The 21,499-nt window shown below is 32.7% G+C and overlaps 4 protein-coding genes and 1 pseudogene across 6 annotated transcripts; 4 read left to right on the top strand and 1 right to left on the bottom strand.

The window, feature by feature from the left end:
* Positions 1 to 273: 273 nt before the first annotated feature.
* Positions 274 to 2,854, top strand: LOC108457370 (60S ribosomal protein L13a-4-like). 2 transcript variants are annotated; one of them, XR_001867089.2, is made up of 5 exons: positions 274 to 686; positions 1,067 to 1,183; positions 1,291 to 1,378; positions 2,032 to 2,269; positions 2,478 to 2,854. XR_001867089.2 is itself a non-coding variant. In XM_017756391.2 (4 exons), exons 1-4 carry the CDS (start codon positions 415 to 417, stop codon positions 2,173 to 2,175), a joined length of 621 nt encoding a protein of 206 aa, XP_017611880.1. In that variant the 5' UTR covers positions 275 to 414; the 3' UTR covers positions 2,176 to 2,434. The 2 variants fall into 2 exon arrangements, 1 of the variants encoding a protein (XP_017611880.1); XM_017756391.2 differs by lacking the exon at positions 2,478 to 2,854 and having other exon boundaries at positions 275 to 686; positions 2,032 to 2,434.
* A 1,666-nt stretch (positions 2,855 to 4,520) lies between these two features.
* LOC108454984 (probable pectinesterase 29) lies at positions 4,521 to 6,257 on the top strand. The gene is made up of 5 exons (XM_017753618.2): positions 4,521 to 5,054; positions 5,135 to 5,288; positions 5,381 to 5,587; positions 5,689 to 5,936; positions 6,023 to 6,257. The coding sequence occupies exons 1-5, from the start codon at positions 4,849 to 4,851 to the stop codon at positions 6,189 to 6,191; spliced, it is 984 nt and encodes a 327-aa protein (XP_017609107.1). The 5' UTR covers positions 4,521 to 4,848; the 3' UTR covers positions 6,192 to 6,257.
* Positions 6,258 to 8,938: 2,681 nt separating this feature from the next.
* Positions 8,939 to 12,712, top strand: LOC108454156 (protein PHR1-LIKE 3-like; annotated as a pseudogene).
* Positions 12,713 to 13,855: 1,143 nt separating this feature from the next.
* LOC108456598 (myosin-binding protein 7) lies at positions 13,856 to 17,491 on the top strand. 2 transcript variants are annotated; one of them, XM_017755148.2, is made up of 4 exons: positions 13,856 to 14,846; positions 15,349 to 16,670; positions 16,923 to 17,107; positions 17,243 to 17,491. In XM_017755148.2, exons 1-3 carry the CDS (start codon positions 14,222 to 14,224, stop codon positions 16,980 to 16,982), a joined length of 2,007 nt encoding a protein of 668 aa, XP_017610637.1. In that variant the 5' UTR covers positions 13,856 to 14,221; the 3' UTR covers positions 16,983 to 17,107; positions 17,243 to 17,491. The 2 variants fall into 2 exon arrangements, with proteins under 2 accessions (XP_017610637.1, XP_017610636.1); XM_017755147.2 differs by having other exon boundaries at positions 17,251 to 17,491.
* Positions 16,967 to 19,626, bottom strand: LOC108456081 (ethylene-responsive transcription factor ERF062-like). Its single transcript, XM_017754673.2, has one exon. It carries the CDS (start codon positions 19,501 to 19,503, stop codon positions 18,556 to 18,558), a length of 948 nt encoding a protein of 315 aa, XP_017610162.1. The 5' UTR covers positions 19,504 to 19,626; the 3' UTR covers positions 16,967 to 18,555.
* Between the last annotated feature and the right edge of the window lie 1,873 nt (positions 19,627 to 21,499).

Here is a 21,499-nt window from a genome sequence, read left to right on the forward strand (position 1 = left end):
AGGTGATAATTACTAAATTAAATTCAAAGGTTTTTTATAATAGAAATCAAATAATTTATGGGCTGAGTAATGGTCATTTTTCATATTCGATTATTTGTAAGATTTATCCTAAAATATAAAGCTTCCAAAAAATAAAAAGAAAAACACAGAAAGAAAAAGAAAAAGATTGTTTTTCTAAGTTGAAAATGATTTGAAAAATTGAGTAAATGGGCCGTGAAATTATGATTTTGGATTTAAGCCATTTTATTTATTAAAACCTAAAACCCAACCCAATCTAAGATAAAAAGGAAAGCTGAACCCTAAAAACCCTAGTCAGGAATCGATATATTTTTGTTAGAATAGCATCAGCAGCAGCAGCAGCAGCAGCAGGAGCAGCAGGCCTAAACGATCAACCAACCAGAAAAGAGAAACAAGATGGTTTCAGGGTCAGGGATCTGCGCCAAGAGAGTGGTTGTGGATGCAAGGCATCACATGCTAGGAAGGTTGGCTTCCATTTTGGCCAAGGAGTTGTTGAATGGCCAAAAAGTAGTGGTTGTTCGATGCGAAGAGATTTGTATGTCGGGTGGTTTAGTGAGGCAGAAGATGAAGTACATGAGGTTCTTGAGGAAGCGGATGAACACTAAGCCTTCTCATGGCCCCATTCATTTTCGTGCTCCTGCTAAGATCCTCTGGCGTACCATTCGTGGGTAATTTCTCTTTTTAACTCCCTTCTCTCTATTGGGTTTCTTTAATGAACGTTTTATTGTGAAGATTAGTTCTATTATTTTGTCATTGGATTTTTTTCATTGTAGAGTTTTGGATGAATTTTCTGTGTTCTCGTTGTTGTTTGGTTCTTGGGAAAATATAGGAAAGAAAGGAAAAAGAACTTATGAGTTTGCTTGAGAATATGATTGCTGAATTTAGTGAATACTATAAGCTACAAATATCTATGAATTTTATGCCGCTGAAGAAGGGTATTTTGCTTTAATATGTACGGTTCATAAAGTATAAACACTGCTTTGCTTTGACTTGAATTATAGTGAGCTTTAACTTTCCTTTTGATTATTGGCATCTGTTTTGGTTAAAGCATGATTCCCCACAAGACCAAGCGTGGGGCAGCTGCTCTTGCTCGATTGAAGGCTTATGAGGGGATTCCAGCTCCTTATGATAAGACAAAGAGGATGGTTATTCCTGATGCTCTCAAGTCAGTTTTGAAGCCGTCGTTTACTTCTTTCACATAATTTAGAATTTGATTGCTTGAATGGCCAGTTATGTTTAATGTTTTTGTTCCTCTTTTGGTTTTTAAATTAGGGTTTTGAGGCTTCAGAAAGGACACAAGTACTGCTTGTTGGGCAAGCTTTCCTCTGAGGTTGGATGGAACCATTATGACACCATCAAGGTGAAGATTAGTTACCCTGTTCAAATACAACTTGTCTTTCAATGCTTTTTACTCGACTCTTACTTTGGATTATATATTCATGCACGTGTGTGTGCGTGTGTGCATATATATATTCATGTGTGCGCGTGCTTGTGCATATATATATTCATTTATGATTGTTCTTCTTCCTTACTTTCCTTATATGCAAGGCATTGAATATTGATGTTGGCTTGTTTTTGTTTAAAATTTATCAGTGCTTGAAGCTTATTTTTAGTGTGGTGCCAATAGAATAATTTTCCGAATAGTAAAACTCGGAAAAAGTTTTTAAAAAAATTCTTACATGGAAGGAAAAGAAACATCATTTTTATGTTTTGTACTCTCAGCCTATGTTGCTCAGCTTCTAGTATGAAAATTCTTACTCTTAACATGCGTATCTGACAGGCTGGCATTGACCAACTTTTTCTAGAATATTTTTCTTATGTTTTCACTGTCATACCCTCAAGTTCATGTCATTATTTCCATAAATGTTATTTGCTTGGATGAATTAGGCTTGTTATTTGTTGTGTGATTTTGAACTGTTTTAACCTTTTTCGTAACATATACAACTATCTATACCCTGGGCCTTTGAGTTTATAACATCTTGTTACTCATGGCTGAACTATTCTTCTCTCCAGGAGCTTGAGAGGAAGAGGAAGGAAAGAGCTCAAGTGGCATATGAGAGAAGAAAGCAACTCACTAAACTTAGGGTTAAAGCCGAGAAGGTTGCTGAGGAGAAGCTTGGGGCCCAGTTGGAAGTTATTGCTCCTATCAAATATTGATTCAAAGATGATTGAAACATTCCGGTTACGTTTCAGTGCACTTCCATAATGTCTTTTTGAGTTGCTCATAATTTTATTCCCCCAATCGTTTCAGGTAGATGCTATGCTATATATGTTCGTATGTTATCTCGGTTTTTTCCTTCATTGCTTGAGAAGCATTTCTGTTTTCCAGTTTCTGTTTTTTGATATTTAAGTTTTTCGGGATTTGATCATGATTTTACTAGAACTAAGAGTCCAATAGTTTTACCATTTGAGCAAACGACTATTAGCCTTTTACATTTTTTTGCGTACGCCCTTTTCAGGTTGGTCATTTTGGCGTCCGATTTCACCTGCATGATATAATGTGTTGTTTGCCGTTATACCGTTAATATCTTGTCAGAGAATGGTCCAGTAATTTACCAATTTGACCAAACGGCTTATCCGTTGAATACTTCTGTCATCGGTTTCCTAGTTTCGCATCCGATTGCAACACGGTTGACGTTACATACATGTTAGGTTATTTTCAGCCATGGATCAGTCTTTAGTTCTTATTTATAAGGTGGGAATTATGCCATCAAATTGTAGATGTACTTGATGGGTTTTGCCAAAGTCTTAATGGTGATCGAAGTGTTGAATCTCAATTGAGTTAATGTGCTCAGAAAATTAAGGTCTCTAATGGAATTCATCTGAAATTTACTTAGCTCGGAACTTAGGATCTATTTTATCTTGTGAAAAAATAGAAAATTAAAAGCATGAAAGCAGATTTATATTTGGTTTTAAGAATTATGATTCTTTTAATTTGTTAAAAGATAATCAGTTATCCGGATTAAAATCATATCCGAGATCGACAACTAAAATAAGGTTATTTGATTTTACTTTATAATATAAATATTACATTGACAAATAATTATATTAATCTAATATGAAAATAAATATATAAATTTATTTCTTTAATTCTATGTAATTGAACTAAAATTAAAGTTTTATGTATAATTGTATCAAATCAAAATTAATATATTGTCTTGGATTTAAATTTAATATTTATTATGAATGAAACAATAAATTGAAACATGGGAAAACCAATAAAAGAGAATTGAGGTGTGACCCTTTTTCTTTTCCGAGTAGAAAATTTAAATTTAAGTACAATTTAATACATAGTATGAATGGTTGAGACCATACCCGCTGTAGAGTAAAACGTAAGAAAGAGTGGAACCCAAACATTTGACATCAATGGGAATGGGCATTAGTCATTAAGCTAATACGTAAGGGAATGGGTGTTGGTCATTAGGCTTTCACTAGCTGATGCGTGGGATTAGAACCAAATATAAACCATGTGTACTTACTATATTTTGTAACCCTAATTATAGCTTTTGGAAATTAAAAGGAAACTAGGAAATGTGATCATTTCGTAATTTGTATTTGTCAGGAGAAATTGGGAGAGAAAAACAACTGGTATTATGGTGGACCTAACCTAAACTAATAGGAGCATGTAAGCTCAAGGATGGTGGCAAAGTCAAATAAAATAAAGGATAGATAGAATTGTTGGGGTTAAGACTTTATCCATACTTGGTTATATTAGTTGAGGAATTTGAGAGAAAAATTAATTATAGTAGGTGAAATTATTCACATCTTTCATTCCTAAATCCAACTTTTTCTAAAATGAAACAACAATTTGAAGGCCATGTATAGACATGGTAATTTTAGATTAAAAACGTGATATAATCAAATTTATATGAAATGAATTATTATAATATTTTAAATTTGATTTTTAAAAATATTAATCTCGTTCTTACCATATTTGCTATTTTTGATACAATATCTAGAACTATCCATAGTCCCTCATTAACCATTAAATAGGAGGATAATGCGTTTCAATGCTTTCGAACTCACATCCTCCCTCTTGCATTGACAACAATATCAATGCTAATCAAACTAATACTCAATCGATTTAAAAATAATACTTTAAACTTAACTTTAACATGAAAAAATAACAGTAAAAGAAATTCAACATAGGAATGTGTCAAAATTTGTATAAAATAAATTATTGATGTATAAACTAGATTTCCTAACACTTGCAAATGCATGCGGTTGTTTTTTAATGAAGAAAATTAAGCTCAAACTTAAGAAGAAAAAACAAGAATTAAGCAAATTGATTGGAGATAGCATTCCCTGTGGATTATTATTATTATTATTATTATTATTATTATTATGAGGACAACATTAAAATTAAAATTAAAATTAAAATTAATATAAAAAGGTATCCTTTTCATTTTAAATAGGTTCACGTTTTATAAAATTTCCTTCAATTACATCATTCTTAATATTTTTAAAAACTGTCATCTTAAAAGAAATTCAAATCCAGACAACAAATTTTAAAAAAAGAAGAAGAAGAAGAAGAAAGAATGGAAAGGAAACTAGTAGAAAAAAAATGGAACGAGGGAGAAGTGAAAGGAAAGTAAAGAGAAAATTAAGGGTTAATTGAAATGAAATGAAAGAGAAAAAGTTAGGGAAGAATTAAAAGGAAACTAAATCATATACATAGTTATCACTGATACTTTCCCGTAATTGACTTTCAAGTTTCCCTCCAAACTATTTGACAGTTTCTCCTTTAAAAACTTTTCTAATTTCATTTCTAAAATCCCAACTTTTCTTTTCTCACCATCCCACTTTTTACATAAGTTAGATCTTCACAAGATGACACTAAGTTACTGCTTCTTTTATAGCCTAGCCATTGCTTGTTTACTGTGTTTTCAACACAGACCAGCAGAAGCACAATGCAAAACATTATTTGTGGATCAAAAAGGGCGTGGTAATTATTCCAAAATTCAATCAGCTATAAACTCCATTCCATCAAATAATCAGTACTGGTTTTGCATCTTTGTTAGTGCTGGTACTTACAGGTAATTCAATTATTGACTTATATATTTTCATTTCTTAATTCATTTTTCTGTTTATTTACTTGAAAATATTATGTATGTAGGGAGAAGGTGAACATTCCATCTGATAAGCCATATATAATTCTTAAAGGAGCTGGAAAAAGAAAAACTATGGTGGTTTGGAATGAGCCATATCTAGTATCTCCAACTTTCTCATCTTCTGCTGATAATATTGTTGTCCAATCCATTAGTTTTGTGGTACGAATTTAATCATTTTTTCTTTTTTTTTTTTATACAATATAAAAAAATACTTATTTTTCTCTTCTTTTTGTTTGTATATGAATATGAAGAATTCATACAACAGTCCAAGTAGTAAAAACCCTAGGGTGCCAGCAGTTGCTGCAATGCTTAGTGGAGACAAATGTGTGTTCCACAAATGTGGATTCTCAAGTGTTCAAGATACTTTGTGGGATGCTGCTGGTCGCCATTACTTCAAGGATTGTGTCATTGAAGGAGCTGTCGATTTCATCTTTGGTAATGCACAGTCTCTCTATGAGGTAATCCATGCAAACTTAAAATTCCAGCTCATGCAAAGTCGAAGAAAATGAAATGATGATTGCAATGTGATAAGGGCATGAGAATTAGTTACTATTTGTAGGGTAGCTCGATACGTTTTCTTGGTGAACTGTTGGAGCCAGGGGTAGCAGGTTTCATCACAGCACAAGGAAGAGAAAACCCAAATGACTCAAATGGATTTGTGTTCAAGAACTGCAATGTATACGGCAAAGGCACAACCTATTTGGGCAGACCATGGAGAGGATTTGCAAGGGTCTTGTTCTATAATTGCCAATTTTCAAACATTATCCATCCTAGTGGTTGGGATTCTTGGAACTTCGTTGGCAAAGAGTAAGTTTGAATTCATTTTTATGAGCTAGATGACATCTAATAAGTTTGGAGTTTGAATCTTAATATGTAACTGAAATGGTGTGTAGGCAACTTATAACATATGCAGAGCATGGAAACAATGGACCCGGATCAGATACTTCAAAGAGGGTGAAGTGGGAGAAGAAGCTGGATGATGGAACTGTGTCTAAGTTTACAAGCATGTCTTACATTAACAGTGATGGCTGGTTTCAAACCATGCCTACTAAGTATTTCTAGCCTTTGTTTCTTATCCAAAGCTCGTTTTGGTAGCTTTTTGTAATATCAAAACTATTCTACAATTTTTATCCTTTGTCTTTTTCTTTTTTAGTCCTTAATGCTTTTCGACTTTCTAAAAATTAGTTCGATTGAAATCTTTATTAGTAGTATCATGTTATGTTCTAATCTTTATCTATTGAATTTTAGTAGTTTTAGTGTGAAATAAGATTATGGTGAGAAGTTTTTATATTGAATTGTGCAACAATAAGTTTAAAAAGTAATGAAATTACTTAAAATAAAATAATTATCTTGATTAGGTATTCATAGCTTTTTAATTTTTATAATTTTTTATTTACTTTCGTTGTAAGATCATGATTTTTAATATTTATTTTTTGATACAATACCTAAAAAGGTGTGGAATGTTGGGGTGAACTAGAAAAGTTTGAATGGAGTCGGATTTATAGGTAAGTGTCCTATAGTAAGAGTATCTATGAACCTTGTAGACTATCTCTATGGGGTGGTGAAGGGAGGGCTCCAATTGGTAGAAAAAAGCCAACAACCCCTTATTGTCATCCTCCACTTGGAAGAAGTAGAAAAATGAATAAATATAGTGATAATTTAATTCTTTACTGTTGGTGTAAATAGGAGAGATTTTTTCTTTATTTGTCTTTAGACAAAAAAAAAAATTCCTCCCAAATTCTTAAATAAAAGGATAATATGCGTAAATGCAATTGAAGTATTGAACCCACATCCTCATATATTAGTAATAGTATCGATAGGAATTGAGCTAAAACTTAAATCAACAATTTTTACAATTGTTAAATAGTTGTGATTGGTACAATAATTTTTCGACTCATATTTGTTTCTAAAAATGTTAGTAATTTAATGGAAAAATCTTAACTTTCTTTTGGTTGAATGGCTATACCATTGAATTTATTTATATTTAAATAGATTTGATGTTTTAATTTGATTGTAAAATACAAAATGGAATGGAATTAAGTTTAAGTGACACAGTTGTTATTTATTTTTATAAACAAATTGCTGTTGTAAAAATGAATGTGGAACTCAAATATGGTTATATATTAATTGGATTAAATCTTTAATTGAAGGAATATGTTGATTATTATTGATTGATAAAAAGAAAATAAAAGTATCCCTATTTTATCGTAATTTCGTAAACTGGGCCCACTTCTAGGGGAAGAAATTATGGGAAAGAAAGGTGGATAAGATATAATTTGTTTCTTACAAGTTACAACTTTTCACCAACTACGGTTTGGAGGAAAAGGAAAATAACAAAGAGCTCCAACAACTGAATCCAATTACTTTATTAAAATATCAAATTATATTGTTTTAAAATAGTTATTTATTTTTTATAAAGTGGTAGGCAATGACTATAAAATAAAAATATTTTTTTTTAAACAATTCAACAAAATAGCATATTTTCACTTTAATCCTTCTAAATTGGCTTCACCCCAGTAAATGTTGGTGTTTGCTTTGGTCTTGATTCTTGTCAATGATCAAAATCTAGCCGTTGGTTACGACCGGTGGTTGGTTGTTTGTGCAATATACTAAAACCCTTTGAGCTTGGTTTTGTTGGATTCGATTGAGGTTCTAACTTTATTAAGATCCAATATTCTAGAAATAAGTACAGGGTTAGACCTAAATAAATAGCAACAACTTAGATCAATGAGTAGGTTAGTTAAAATAATAACAACCCATCAAAAGCTAGTGATCGGTACACAATGAGACAAGCCTAAAAACCTTTTCCTTACATAGCACAAATCCTTCAACCATCTTCTCAATCCAGCTCTCAAAAATTGACATCAACGGGCCTCAATGCCCTTTGTTTTTATTATTCCGGGTTGGGCTTGCCAACCGTTTTTATAGGAGTTGAATCACCTGTATCCACTTTGAATTTCTGTGCATATCTCTTTCTGTCAAAAAATGAAAGCTTTCACTGTGAAACAGAGCATCTCTTAGGCCCCAACGTTGTTAACATTTCCAAGTAATAAATGCAAAAAGCTCAAACAGTAATGTTTAATATTTGTTGTGATGTCATTTCATAGTACTGCTGTGGCAATGCAATCAAAGCTAAAAAAGAAATACAAGAAAAGGTTGTCATTGTCAACAAAACAAAACAACACAAAATATTTCTTTTAAAAAAAGAAAAAAAAATACAAAGCAACCCCACTGTTACACTTTTCCCATGTAATATTGAAACCTCATATCATTACCAGCAGCGGAACCAGCGTGGTTGCCATTACCGGTTTTGTCCCAATTGACACGGACGGATCTCGGGTTGGAGTTCCGAAGCGGTAATCAAATCCACCGGAGGAAAGGAAAGAGACAATGGTGAAGGTGAAGAGGTGGACGAAGATGAGGAAAGGAAAGGGACGGGGTGGGGTGGGGTGGGGAAGAGTTTTTTATTTTATTTAATATCAATATAATTATTTTTATTTAATACTAATATTAAATTTAAATTATTATTATATTTTAAAAAATATTTATGTTGTTTTATATATTTTATATACAAATTTAATAATTAAACGATTATACTTAAAATAAAACAAGCCAACTAGACTGCACATGATTCCTTCAATCTTACAAATACATTATACATAGACATACATATAAAATAAATAAAAAAGAGTACTCTTTTTGTCAAAAAAAAGAAAAGAAAAGAAAAGGCCAAAAGAAAAGGAAAAAATAGTTCAAATCTTTTATATGAATTAAAAATTCATTAATTTAGCATAATAAAATACTAATAAAATGAATTAAAAAAAAAAAAGGAGAAAAAAGAAGAAGAGGGAATTGAAAGTGAGACAAAGACATCGCTGTCTTAACCTCTGCAACGCTTCTAAAGTCACTCACTTCGCTTTTGTCATTCTCTCTCTCTGGGTCTCAAATTCCGGGGCTCCGTGCCCCTAATACGAAACCGAGCAAAACCCAACTCTGATTTACTCCTAATTGGTACTGGCCGGGTATTTTCCATCACTTTCCTGGGAAAAAAAAGCATAAAAGGAAAAAGTTTCAGGAGAAATGTACTCAGCTATTCGGTCGTTACCGTTGAATGGAAGTGTAGGAGATTATCAAGGGTCGTTTGATGGAACCAACTTGCCTAGCGATGCTTGTTTGGTTTTAACAACGGATCCCAAGCCTCGACTCCGTTGGACAGCTGAGCTCCATGAACGTTTCGTCGATGCTGTTACTCAACTTGGTGGCCCTGACAGTGAGTTTTTATTTTTTGCTTTCAACTCTAGAGATGTGATTTTTTTCCCCTTTTTGTTTAATATATTTAGTTTTTTTTTCCCATTCGATTGGATAATAATGATTTATCTTAATGTTAATTGAGGTTTTCCATGTTTTTTTACTGAAATTTTGAATGATGGATCAATTTTAACTCTCTAAAGCTTTTAGTTCTTAAAATGTAGGTTGCCCTTTCTTAACTTTTTTCTTCTCCTTGTTGCTTTAGATCTTTGGTTGATGTGATATAATAGTGATGAGATTTGGTCACTGGGGTTCTTTGGGGTAGATTGTTGTACATTGGTTTCTTTGTGTTAGCCTTGCATTCGAGGCTTTAGCTTCCTTTTATACTTTTATGTGGTTGAAACTTTTGGGTTTTAAAGTTTATGCCTTTTTGTTGTCAATTTGTGTTGCCATGGATCAAAGTCCCTATTTTTTTTTGTTTTGTTTTTTTAACTCATGGTATTTTGCCCTTTTTTAAAAAAGATTATTGTTGAACTAATCGGGGATGTTTGATATATAGTTGTTTTATAGGCGTAATTGAAGTGATTAAAAAGAGTGTTCTTTGCCCTTTTCTGAATGTAGAAGACATGTTTTTTTAATATCAACATTGACTTAATCCAGCCACAATTGTTTTCACTGTAACCATTGTTCTGATTTAGAATCATGTTCTGTTTTTGATACCATTAACATCATTTGATAATCAACGGTGACATCTAGGATAAAAATACAATCAAAATTCAAAAGGACAAATCCTTGTTTAGGAGCCATTATGTTCAATAATTTTGGTACACGGTACTTTTGTTGGAAGACAAACTAGAGTAACTGAGGTACTGTTGCCTGGTCTGGAAAGAATATTCGTGGTATTAGTATTGGGTAAAATAACTGGGTTTGTGCAGAATGTTATTTACGTTGTTTAAGCATTAGCTTGTAAGAAACAATTGTGCAAGCATCATACAACTAGGTTTTTTTCCTTCTTTCGGAAATATGCAACATTCATTTTTTTAATGCGATGCTCAAGCAACTGGGATTGAAATGTATTTCTAGCTCAATTTTTGGTGTGGAATTGTGACGATACTTCTGACCTAAATAAACCATATGCTGTAGTTGTAATAATGACGCTTGTGGGCTTGAGTTCACAAAATGAAGGGAAAGAGTACGAAAGTAGTTGCTTTTGTGAGTGGCTTGGGTCAAGTGTCAATGTCGTAAATAGAACAAGTTATAAAATTACGAGTGCTTTTATGATGGCCAAATGGCAACCACCAAACCCTTAGGCATCCTTTTGGTTGCTTGAGGCTTACCACTGCTGAGGCAAAAGCTTATCAAGCTTCTTATGCTCTGAATCGGAAGTTGGGACATTATTTCCTGGTCTATGCTTGGCTTATATTCAACCAAAGATGTAGATGATTTATTCCCTAACTTCTCGAACAATAATTGTTGTGTCATGGTTTAATATTGTCCCTTAGACAGGGTGATCATATGTGCTTGTCTGTTTGAATTTTGGAATGATCTTTCTTGAACCAAACATAGCTGATCGACAAAGATATTATAAGTCAACATCGTGTAGCCTTCTGTTATATTGAATAAATCTCGATCTTGCTTATTTGTTTTGTCTTGATATGCATTGCAGAAGCAACCCCAAAGACTATTATGAGAACAATGGGAGTAAAAGGCCTTACCCTCTATCACTTAAAATCACACCTTCAGGTTTGTAACAATTGCCATATCTTTAATGGTCATTAGCTTTAGTTGTTCCATACTTTAACTGGTGCTGACATGTCTTAAGCCCCTCTCATTCTATGTCAACTATGGATCTTTTCAAGAAAAACAAAGAGTTGGAGCAACATAGATCAGAATTACTAAGCTTAATGTGTGTTTACCGTGCGCAATTAATATATGCATGTGTTTGAAGTAGGGAGCTTTGCCACCCTTGCTACTTGAAATTCTAACCATTTGTATTTTCTACTTTTACTTGTCTACCTTTATATGCAGAAATACCGGCTGGGGAAACAATCTTGCAAGGAATCAACTGATAATTCTAAGGATGGTATGTGCATTATGTAGTCTTGGACCTTTGATGTACTTATGAATCATGACCGAGTACCAAATTACCAAATTTTTTTGTGGACATATACCTCTTTGGTTTTGATAAAATTACCAAGTTTTTCAATCTTTATCAGCATTTAACCTCTTTGCAATTGCTTTCCTTTCTGCCACGAGAATGTATTACTATATGCAGTTTTGATGGTGGTCCTGCAAATTCTTGTGTCAACTAATAGATGCTTAGATAGTAATTACCATGCTCTTAATCGACTGATAACGGGATGTTTTGTTGGTGTTTCAGCTTCTTGTGTTGCAGAGAGTCTGGACACTGGTTCGTCTACAACATCATCATCGAAACTGGTAGCGCAAGATTTGAATGAGTATGTTATTTCTTCTCTGTTTCACAATCTTGTTACTTTCTCGGGCTTTGTATGAATTCTGAACTTTATCTTCCAAACAGTGGTTACCAGGTTACTGAAGCTCTTAGAGTACAGATGGAAGTGCAACGAAGACTACATGAACAATTAGAGGTTGGCTATATTGTACTTTTCAGTAACATTGGCTTTTCCCCGATATTTTTACGGTTAATCTCGGACATGTACATGCCAACCTAATCGTTTTTCACCTTGCAGGTACAGCGTCATCTTCAACTTCGGATTGAAGCACAAAGCAAATACCTACAGACAATACTCGAGAAAGCCTGTAAAGCTTTGAGCGATCATGTGGCTGCTTCTGCTGGTCTCGAAGCTGCCAGAGAAGAGCTTTCCGAACTGGGAATCAAAATTTCTAACGATTGTCAAGGGATGGTCCCTTTCGATGACATAAAATTGCCTTCCTTACCCGAACTTCCTGCAGCTTTAGAGAACAAAGCTACTACTACCGGTATGCCAGCCTGACTTGGTGACTGCTCTGTTGATAGCTGCTTGACTTCTACTGAAAGTCCTGTTTTACAGACTGGTGTTACGAGGAAGAGACACAGGCCCTTGTTTGGTAATGGTGACCCTTTGCCTTTAGATGACAATTTAAGGTAAGAAGTAGAGTGGGTGATGCCTAATATTAGTTATTTGGCAGAACATTTCCATCTTAGAAATGCTACCTCTTTTCTCTTATTATTATTAATTATTATTTTGTCACACTCTAAATATATTTTTCTCTTTTATCACCTGCATCATGATGAATGGTGTGTATATACTAAAAGCAGATCCTTTTGAATATAGGGTTAAATCTAAAACTTCCAATTGCCTTCTCTAAGAAAACCAGTTCAATTGCTAATTCATTTGATTTTTAGTTTGGTTCAATTAATTTCGAGCGGTTTGTGGGTTTATAAGCTTAACCCCTCTTTTTGAATTGATAGCCTAAGTGGTTTTTGGTCCAATCAGTCTATACCTTTTAATTTAAATAGCATTGTTTTTCTTTGCTTCAGTGTTGAAAAAATCGGATCAAAATCTCGAAAGTATAGTTTCAAGATTGGTTTCATTGGCAAAAAACCGGATTAAACCCATTTTTGTTAATTTTATTATTTTGATTAATATTTTTAATTCACTATTCACATATACCATTATCAAGTATAAACACCCTTAACGAATGACCCAACGTTGGGTTCTATTTTTAATAAATGATGAAATTTGAATTATTAGCTCTTTTAAGTATAATTGTTATGGAATCACTAACCTAAAGCATATAAGCCCCATATGCGATATATTATTTTTATTTTATAAAATTCAAGTTTGAATATTTTCATTTTATAATGTATTATATTTTTTATATAATTTAGTTTTTTAAGGAATACAATGTAATTTATAACCCTTAAAATTAAATATATAATATTATATCTAAAAATAATTAAATTACTTGTATTTAAAAAATGTATATATTTGAAATAATTTATTGAATCTAAAAGGATTTAAGTTAATTATGATAGTTAAAAATCATTTTTTTTTCTTGAAAGGGAAAATTAATTCAATTACTCCATGAATGAAGCCATGCAATATGGGTAAATAAAAAAAACAACAAATATTTGTCGTGAAAGACAAATTTTGTCAATAGGACAAAAACTTTGGTCTTAGCAAGAAAAAGAACATTGTAGAACGTTGACAAATTAACTTTTTCACACTTCAAGCATCATATATTTGAGTGATTACAAACACTTATCATAATAAAGGAAACAATCTCGAAAGTCTGAAGCAATAAGAAGAATCAACAAAAGAAATAAACATACACTAAATGATAGATAATGACAATAAACTCAACTCTAAAAACATATGCAAAAGCAAAGTTAAAATTTATATGAGAGTTCATAAAAATATTTATTAAGCAAAAAAAAAAATAAAAAAAAAACAGATAAAAATTAGAGAATGGGACATATTTTAAATAAAATCCAACTTAAAACAAATGCGAGTGCCATTGATACATAAATAGAGTCGAAATCGACCCGGCTTACCAAATAAAACGACGACGTGGAGTCCACGTCGGAATCGTAACCGAACCTTTAAATAACGAATTCTCAAAATCGGGAAAACATTTAAACATCAATCAAATAGACTCAAAAATAGGAACTTGACAAAATAAACAAGAAAAGCTATATCTTTCTCTTTCCAATTTCTTCTTCGATCCTTCCCCGACTCAATGATCAACCCCCTGTGGCGTTTTCTCGATCGCCATCATCATTGAGTCAGTCAATAAAACCAACTCGGGGGTGAGTTTACCCGCATTGAAAAAGCTTTTCTTTTTTCAATTTGAAAAAATTCCGTCCTATCTTTTTATCGATGGCATGCGAGCTTATAAATTCATGGACATTCATTGGCCTAGCGGGTGCTTTCCTTGATCTTTTCATTGCTTATATATTGCTTTGTGGATCATCTATTGCTTATTTGGCTTCAAAACTTCTGGGTTTATTTGGACTGTCCTTGCCTTGTCCTTGTAATGGATTGTTTGGGTACCCAAACAAGAACATTTGTGTCCAAGCCATATTAGTTAATGACCCATCACTTAAAATCTCTTCTGTTCAATCTTCTGCAATGAAAAAGCTCCCTTTTGATTCAATCTGGAACAGCTGTTACGATGGAGAAGATTATGGCGATGAACGCAATGACAGCCAATCGAATTCTGAGAAATGGCAAAACGGGAACGTTGAAATGGCAGGGGAAGCTTCATGTAGTTCATGGCATGAGAAGAAGGAGATTGTTGGAGCTAAAAAAGAAAGCTTTGGGTCAATTCCTAAAAGGCCTGGGAGGCCTAGACTTGGTTTTAGGAGGCGCAACAGAGCTGCTAGTGATGGTGGTGGAAAGACCTTTCCATCATTGTACGATCCTTTGGTTGGTTTGAGCTCTTCTGCTAGTGTTGGTGCTAAACTTGGGACTACAGCTAGCACCACTTCTGCTAATTCTGAAGGTAATGTTCATTTTTGGATATGTTGGAATTTCATAATAAGGATTGTTTGGATGATTGAAATATGTTGATTATGATTAATTCACTCATTTAATAATGCTTTGATATCTATTTGGTAACACCTGTTTGACTAGCAATGCCTGTAAGGCTAACCCCATGTTTAGGATTTGCTTCAGATAATTGAGAATTATTAGATTCTTAGAACGCTTTGAATGTAATATGATGGAGTAATGATGATTTTATACTATCGAGTTTTGTGTATGTCTAAGTGGCAAATCCATTTGTGTTTGCACTTGCAACTGGCTATGTTGCTCTGACTATTCATTTTTCTTGAAATCCCAATATCCAATGCTTATTTGGACTTTTATATGCGGATATGACCCTCCAACAATCCTCACATCCGAGTCTGAGTAACATAGGCAGCAAGTGTGCCTTTGCTTTTTAAATTGCGTTCCCTTTTCATGTGCTAATACCACATCTAATGTGCATCGTTATGTATATTTAGATGGAAAGGGAAGCTCAAAAGGAATTGGATTGCTTAAACAAGGTTCTCAGGGTTTTGAAACGGATGATGATCCTTTTGCTGTGGCTAAGAAGGAATTAGCAGTAGTTGAGTCCAAGTGTGGCGGTGACAAAAATTCAATTAGAGTCTTAGAACAAGCTCTAGATGAAGAGCATGCTGGCCGTACTGCTTTGTACCTTGAGCTTGAGAAGGAGAGAATTGCTGCTTCTACTGCTGCGGATGAGGCTATGGCAATGATATTACGACTGCAAGAGGAGAAGGCAGCCATTGAGATGGAAGCTAAGCAGTACCAGAGGATGATAGAGGAAAAAACCGCGTTTGATGCTGAAGAAATGAACATTCTCAAAGAAATTTTATTAAGGAGAGAAAGGGAAAAGCTTTTCTTGGAGAAGGAAGTCGAAGCTTACAAGCACATGTTTTTCGATAAAGATCAATTGGATATCGATATGTTTGACGTGGCATCCATGCAGGAACAAAAGTCTTTGAATGAGGAGCCAGTGCTAATGTCACCTCAGTCTGTTGGAGAGAAGTTTGAGATCACATCTTTTGAGTCGCCAAATCAATCTTTTGATTTCGGGAAAGAGTGTCCAATTCCCAGACTCAATGAAGGTGCTGGTTTGAGTTCTAGCATTGAAAAGAAACAAGCATATCCATCAAGAAGTGACCATGAGTCGACTACTCCTTGGAAATCTGATTGGCACGTGAAATCTGGTGAAATCACTTCACACCAACATTCGACAGCAAAAGCAACTGAGGCTAATATAGTTTCCTCATTTAATAATGAAAGAATGGTGAAGCGTGCAGAAGACTTACATGGTTCAGATTCCAGTATTGTTCGTCATATTCTCGATGTTCATGTCATTAATCAAGAGAGAGGAAACAAAAAGGACAACAGATCAATAACTGTTACCACAAACTTGCCTAAAACATGTGATAATCCAACTACTGGTGGGTTAGAAATTGAGCCTGCGAGGAAAAGAAACAGTTTAGAAAGACCTGGTGGGTTACCGCCAATTGGTCCTTCACGAGTCAAATCTTCACCTTCCATTTCTCGTAGAAATTCCACGTCTGCTTTAGATTATGAAAAGTTTAAAATCGATAATGAAGTCGGTTTACTTAGAGAAAGGCTAAGGATTGTACAGCAAGGAAGAGAAAAGCTTAACGTACCTGCAGAGCGCAAGGAAAGAGAACAAGTTCAAATGCAAATAATGGAAAATCTTGCAAATCAACTTCGAGAGATACGACAGTTATCAGAACCCGGGAAGGCTTTGCAACAGGCCTCTTTGCCACCTCCATCCTCTAAGGTGCTGTATTACTCTTTGCATCATCAAATCTATATTGCACTTTGTTTTGCGTGATTAGTTCTTCTAGAATATTACAGTTTCTACTTTCGTATACAGTAGTTACAAAAAATCCCAAACGGAACTAATACTTTGAACTATATTTTTACCTTGGTAGAAACTAGAAAGAGAACCATGAATCTATGCATTAATTCCCTTTTTTTGGAGCTAGCCCGGTAACAACTTAATTGCTTGCTGGAGCTTGTATAATTTCAGGTCAAGTCCAAGAAAAGATTTCGACAAGGTGCTCCTTTAGGAGCAATGAGAAGCATTTAAGAGAGATGATGGTACTTTTGAAATTCGATAAACAAGATGAGCTACATAATTTGATTCATTGGCTTCATTTGGTATCAGCTGATATCTTTCAAAGGCTTCAATTGCAACTTCCGACGACTTCACAAGTAAGTTATCTGCTGAAACTTTTACATGATACGGAAATATTACTTGAAAAGAGATATATACACTCATACATACACATATATATACATGTTAGTTTCATTTTATTCTTGTAGAATCCATTTTTGACTACTTGGTAGCTCTTTAGGTTCCTCAAAGAAATGAGCTTCTGTTGATCACACACTCTGTAACTACCACTTGGACTTATAGATTACGGATTTTGAGTGCATTCGAATGGCATTCGCTAAGGTTATTATATGTAGTAATATCTTCAAGGGGGAATGTATTAGAAAATGTATTAGAAACAATGAAAGAAGTTGTCAATTATTGTATCGAATACATTGTTATTATTACTATAAATAATACATTGTCACCATATTTTGACTGAATCTGTTGGTTTTGTAGTTGAAAACTACTCAAGTTCTTTTCCTTTTCCTTGTTCAACTTATATTAAAATTTGGTTTATAGCTCCTCCTTAGCTATGTTACTTGGCTCGGGTGTGTGAAATACGGGTATGGTCACATTTTCTATGTTTCTTCATGTATTTAGAAGATCTTTGAAGGTTATATCTATGTATTCATATATCAGACATAGGTACTTTCAAGAAAAATAAAGTCGAAACAACGTAGGTTCATAATGTTCAAAACTAAGTCTTTTTTATTAGTTGGTTGATTTATAACGCTGATAAAAATGTGTATATATACATAATTGTTATGGTGCTATTTTTGTTTTTGCAAATCCTAAACTTGCTGACTACCATGTTATGAGAGGGGTTATATCAACAAATTGTATTATGTCTCTGTTCATGTATCCCTATTATTTTTTATAATGGATTGAAGTTCATGTGTATATATATAAATGAATTATTGTGTTTCATGTTTTATTCGTATAGATATAAAGATTAGGTTTGGCATCATTAGGAAATTGTTTGTATTATAAGGGGGGAGGCCAAAATATATATAAAAAAGATACCTTAATTTTACTTTTGGTTTATTTGTTAATCAAATTCTTAAAAGTGGAAACACAATGGGCCCTTAAAAGCATTCAACCTTTTTATAGCGTTTTTATCATTTAAACTGGGCTCATGAACCTTGCAATATTAGACACATGAAAAAAATACAATATAATACTAAAAAATAATATGAATATAATACAAATAAACCAATATTTTAAAATTTAAATAGTTGAATTTGTTAATATATATAAATATTTATGTAACACAACAAAATACACAATAGCATGAATTAATGAAGCTCATTAAAATTTTAATATATTAAAACAAGAAATGAATAAAAACAATTTACGATGAACATGTTCGAATTCAAACCTTAACATTTGCATTTCTTAAAACAGTTTTCTTCTTATACAGAAAGTTAGAAAAAAACATACCTGATCATATATGAAAAATTATCAATTTTTCTTTTTCTTTTTTCATTCAAATGAAAGGAAAATTTCATGAATCAGAGACCAAAAGAGCATCCCATATGATATCCATGTCCATGGAAGGCAACCTACTCAGCTGTACGCCATCAACATCCGATGATAAAGCCTCCATATTTTTCGTCGTATTTCGGTTTAAACCCGAAACTCCATCCTCGGCCGGCATAGTTGTCGTTGTGTCGAGATCGGACTTCTTGTTAACCGTACTGCCTTGCGATAGAGCCTGCAACTTAGCTCCAAGAATTGCAGCGGTGTTCCCATTCAAAGAATTGGCCATAACTTGATCCTTAAGGTCCGGAAAATTCAACTGTGCACATTCACCACGCAATATGTAAGCTGCTGTGTCGTATGCCATGGCGGCTGCTTCTGCTGTGTCGAAAGTACCTAACCAAACCCGAGTTCGATTCCTGGGCAACCTTATTTCAGCCACCCATTTACCCCAATGCCTTTGCCTTACCCCTCTAAACAGTTTCCCAGGCGATGAATAACCCTTTTGGTGCTGGTTTTGAAACCTTCGTCCACTGTATTTCATGGGGTGAGTCTTGGTAGTGCTAAGCCAATAATCACTAAAACCTTTGGATTGATCATTTGTGAAGCTCTGGTTGATTCTAAGCCATTGTTGAGGCGTCTGCAATGGTGGGTTTTCGTTGATGGGATCAATGACTGGTTTTGATGGACCAAACAGGGAAGTTAAATCTGGGAATTGTGACATGGTGGTCGCCATTGAAGGAGAAGGTTGAGCTTGGTTTATTGGATTAAAACCATGGTTAATGTCCTGGTTTATGAATCCAGGGACATTTTTTAACAAATTGGATCCTGGTGTTTCCTCTGATGATGAAGAACCCCATATGATTGGATTGTTGAAAAATGTTGAACCTGTTGTTGCCATTCCATAACAAAAAGATGGCCAATCCTTGTTCATAAAAGTTTCCATTTTTGGAAACTTATCTTCCAAGCTCATAAATTTTGGCCTAAAATCACAACAACAACAAAAAAATAATAATAATAAGAAAGGGAATAAGAAATAATGCAAACGAAAGCACGTTCCTTTATATAAAGTTTAAGCCATGGTAATTGATCATATAAAAGTATGACGATCCACCGAGCCGCCGGTGTATTAGAAAATCGTAAAATTCACGTAAGGTGATTAAATTATTAGTAATTTTATGTTTTGATTATTAAATTTTAAAAAGTTATAAATTGATTATTAAATTATTTAAAAAATTTTATTTAACTCACTGAATTATTTAAAAAATTTTATTTAATCCACTAGGTCATTAAGGTTTTTTTTTTCAAAGCTCAACTAGGAAGCTTCAAGTAATGATTTAACAATCAATATGGTAAATTAGTACCCATTGATAAGTAGAAGAACATATCTTAGATCCAAGCCGATCTAACGATCAGTGTTGGAGATTAGAGAAGAAAGTTGTTTAGATTTTAATTTGTAGATTCGTAACGTTCAAAGTTATTTCATGAAGAAGAATTGAACTATAAAAGAGAAGGAAAATGAAAATTTTCGATTAGTACAGATAATACGAATAAATAAGGCCATAAAACAATAATTTTAATAATTCAACGACTTAAATAAAAATTTCTGAATAATTTAATCATATTTTGTAACTTTAAATATAATTTATCTATAAATAAAACTTGAGTTATTTTCAAGTTTTAGTTGACATTAAAATTTTAACATTTTTTTCTGTTCGTAATAAATTTTATTTTCCGAAACCACATATATTATAAGTTAATGTGTGGGTCAAAGTTTGTGGAATTTCAAAATCCCTACACATTCATACTTTGCCATAGTCATCTATGGTTCTTAAGATGCTGTGCACGTAATCTGCAATGAAATTTGACCACATCTTCAAATACCTGTACTTTCCATGCCACAATTAATATTTAGATTAACTGAATAGTTATTAAACCGATCGATTGGTATCAATATTATTATCAATATAGGAGAATGTGAGTTAAAGTATACTGAAACACATTATCCTCCTATTTAAATAGTGGTTTATCATATCTGCTCTTTTTAATACAAAGTTTAAAAACTATCTATAATCTCTTCTTGACTCCTAAATAGGAGAATAATGCGTTTAAACGCACTCAAATCCATGACCTCCTTCATTTATAGTAAATGTTAATGCTAACCGAATTAAAACTCAATCAAGAAAGATTATTCACTTATAAATCCATTTAGATTCAAATTTTTAAAATAATATTCAAAGAATAGTATGAAAATAATCTTTTTTATTTTTTATTTGATGTATATTTAGAATAAATAAAAAACTAAAGGTCCAAATCTTATAACCTATGATATAATAATTTCCTAAAGAGAAAAACTTAAAATTGATTTTTTATTTGATTGCAAAATATATTTATATTATATAGACCGGATTGAATAGGCCCTTCAAATGTTGATGCAATTGATGGATCCAATCCATGGCTGTGTCATTGAGCTTCATTATCAATATTATCATAAACATATAATAATTAACTTCAAATATAATAATTGAACAAGACTTGCTTAAATAAGTAATTAATTAAATTAATTTTGTATTTCCATGAGTTAGTCAAGGCTGCTTTCTATGGATCCGATCCAACCCATTATTTTTGTTTTCTTAAAATTTTATTTTTTTATTATCTTATCCAAATATATTAATTTTATTTTCCATTTTTATTATTTTTATAATTGATTTTTACCGAATTGATTTTCATTTATAAAGAAAGAATCGAGAAAAGTAAATTGAATGTGTAATAATTCAAACCGAAACTCGATTTGTTTTTCATTTTGTTATTCAAGTTAATTTTAAATATTTAATTTAATTTGTATTTAAAAATAAATTTATATTGTTTTTAATACTAACTATTTTAATTGAATGTGTAATAATTTAAACCAATAAATTCAATCTAATCTAAATAAAAAATAATTTAATTCTTAAATAAGTATAAATATA

Source organism: Gossypium arboreum, chromosome 9 (genome assembly GCF_025698485.1).
Source record: "Gossypium arboreum isolate Shixiya-1 chromosome 9, ASM2569848v2, whole genome shotgun sequence".
In the NCBI taxonomy this organism is placed as follows: Eukaryota; Viridiplantae; Streptophyta; class Magnoliopsida; order Malvales; family Malvaceae; genus Gossypium; species Gossypium arboreum.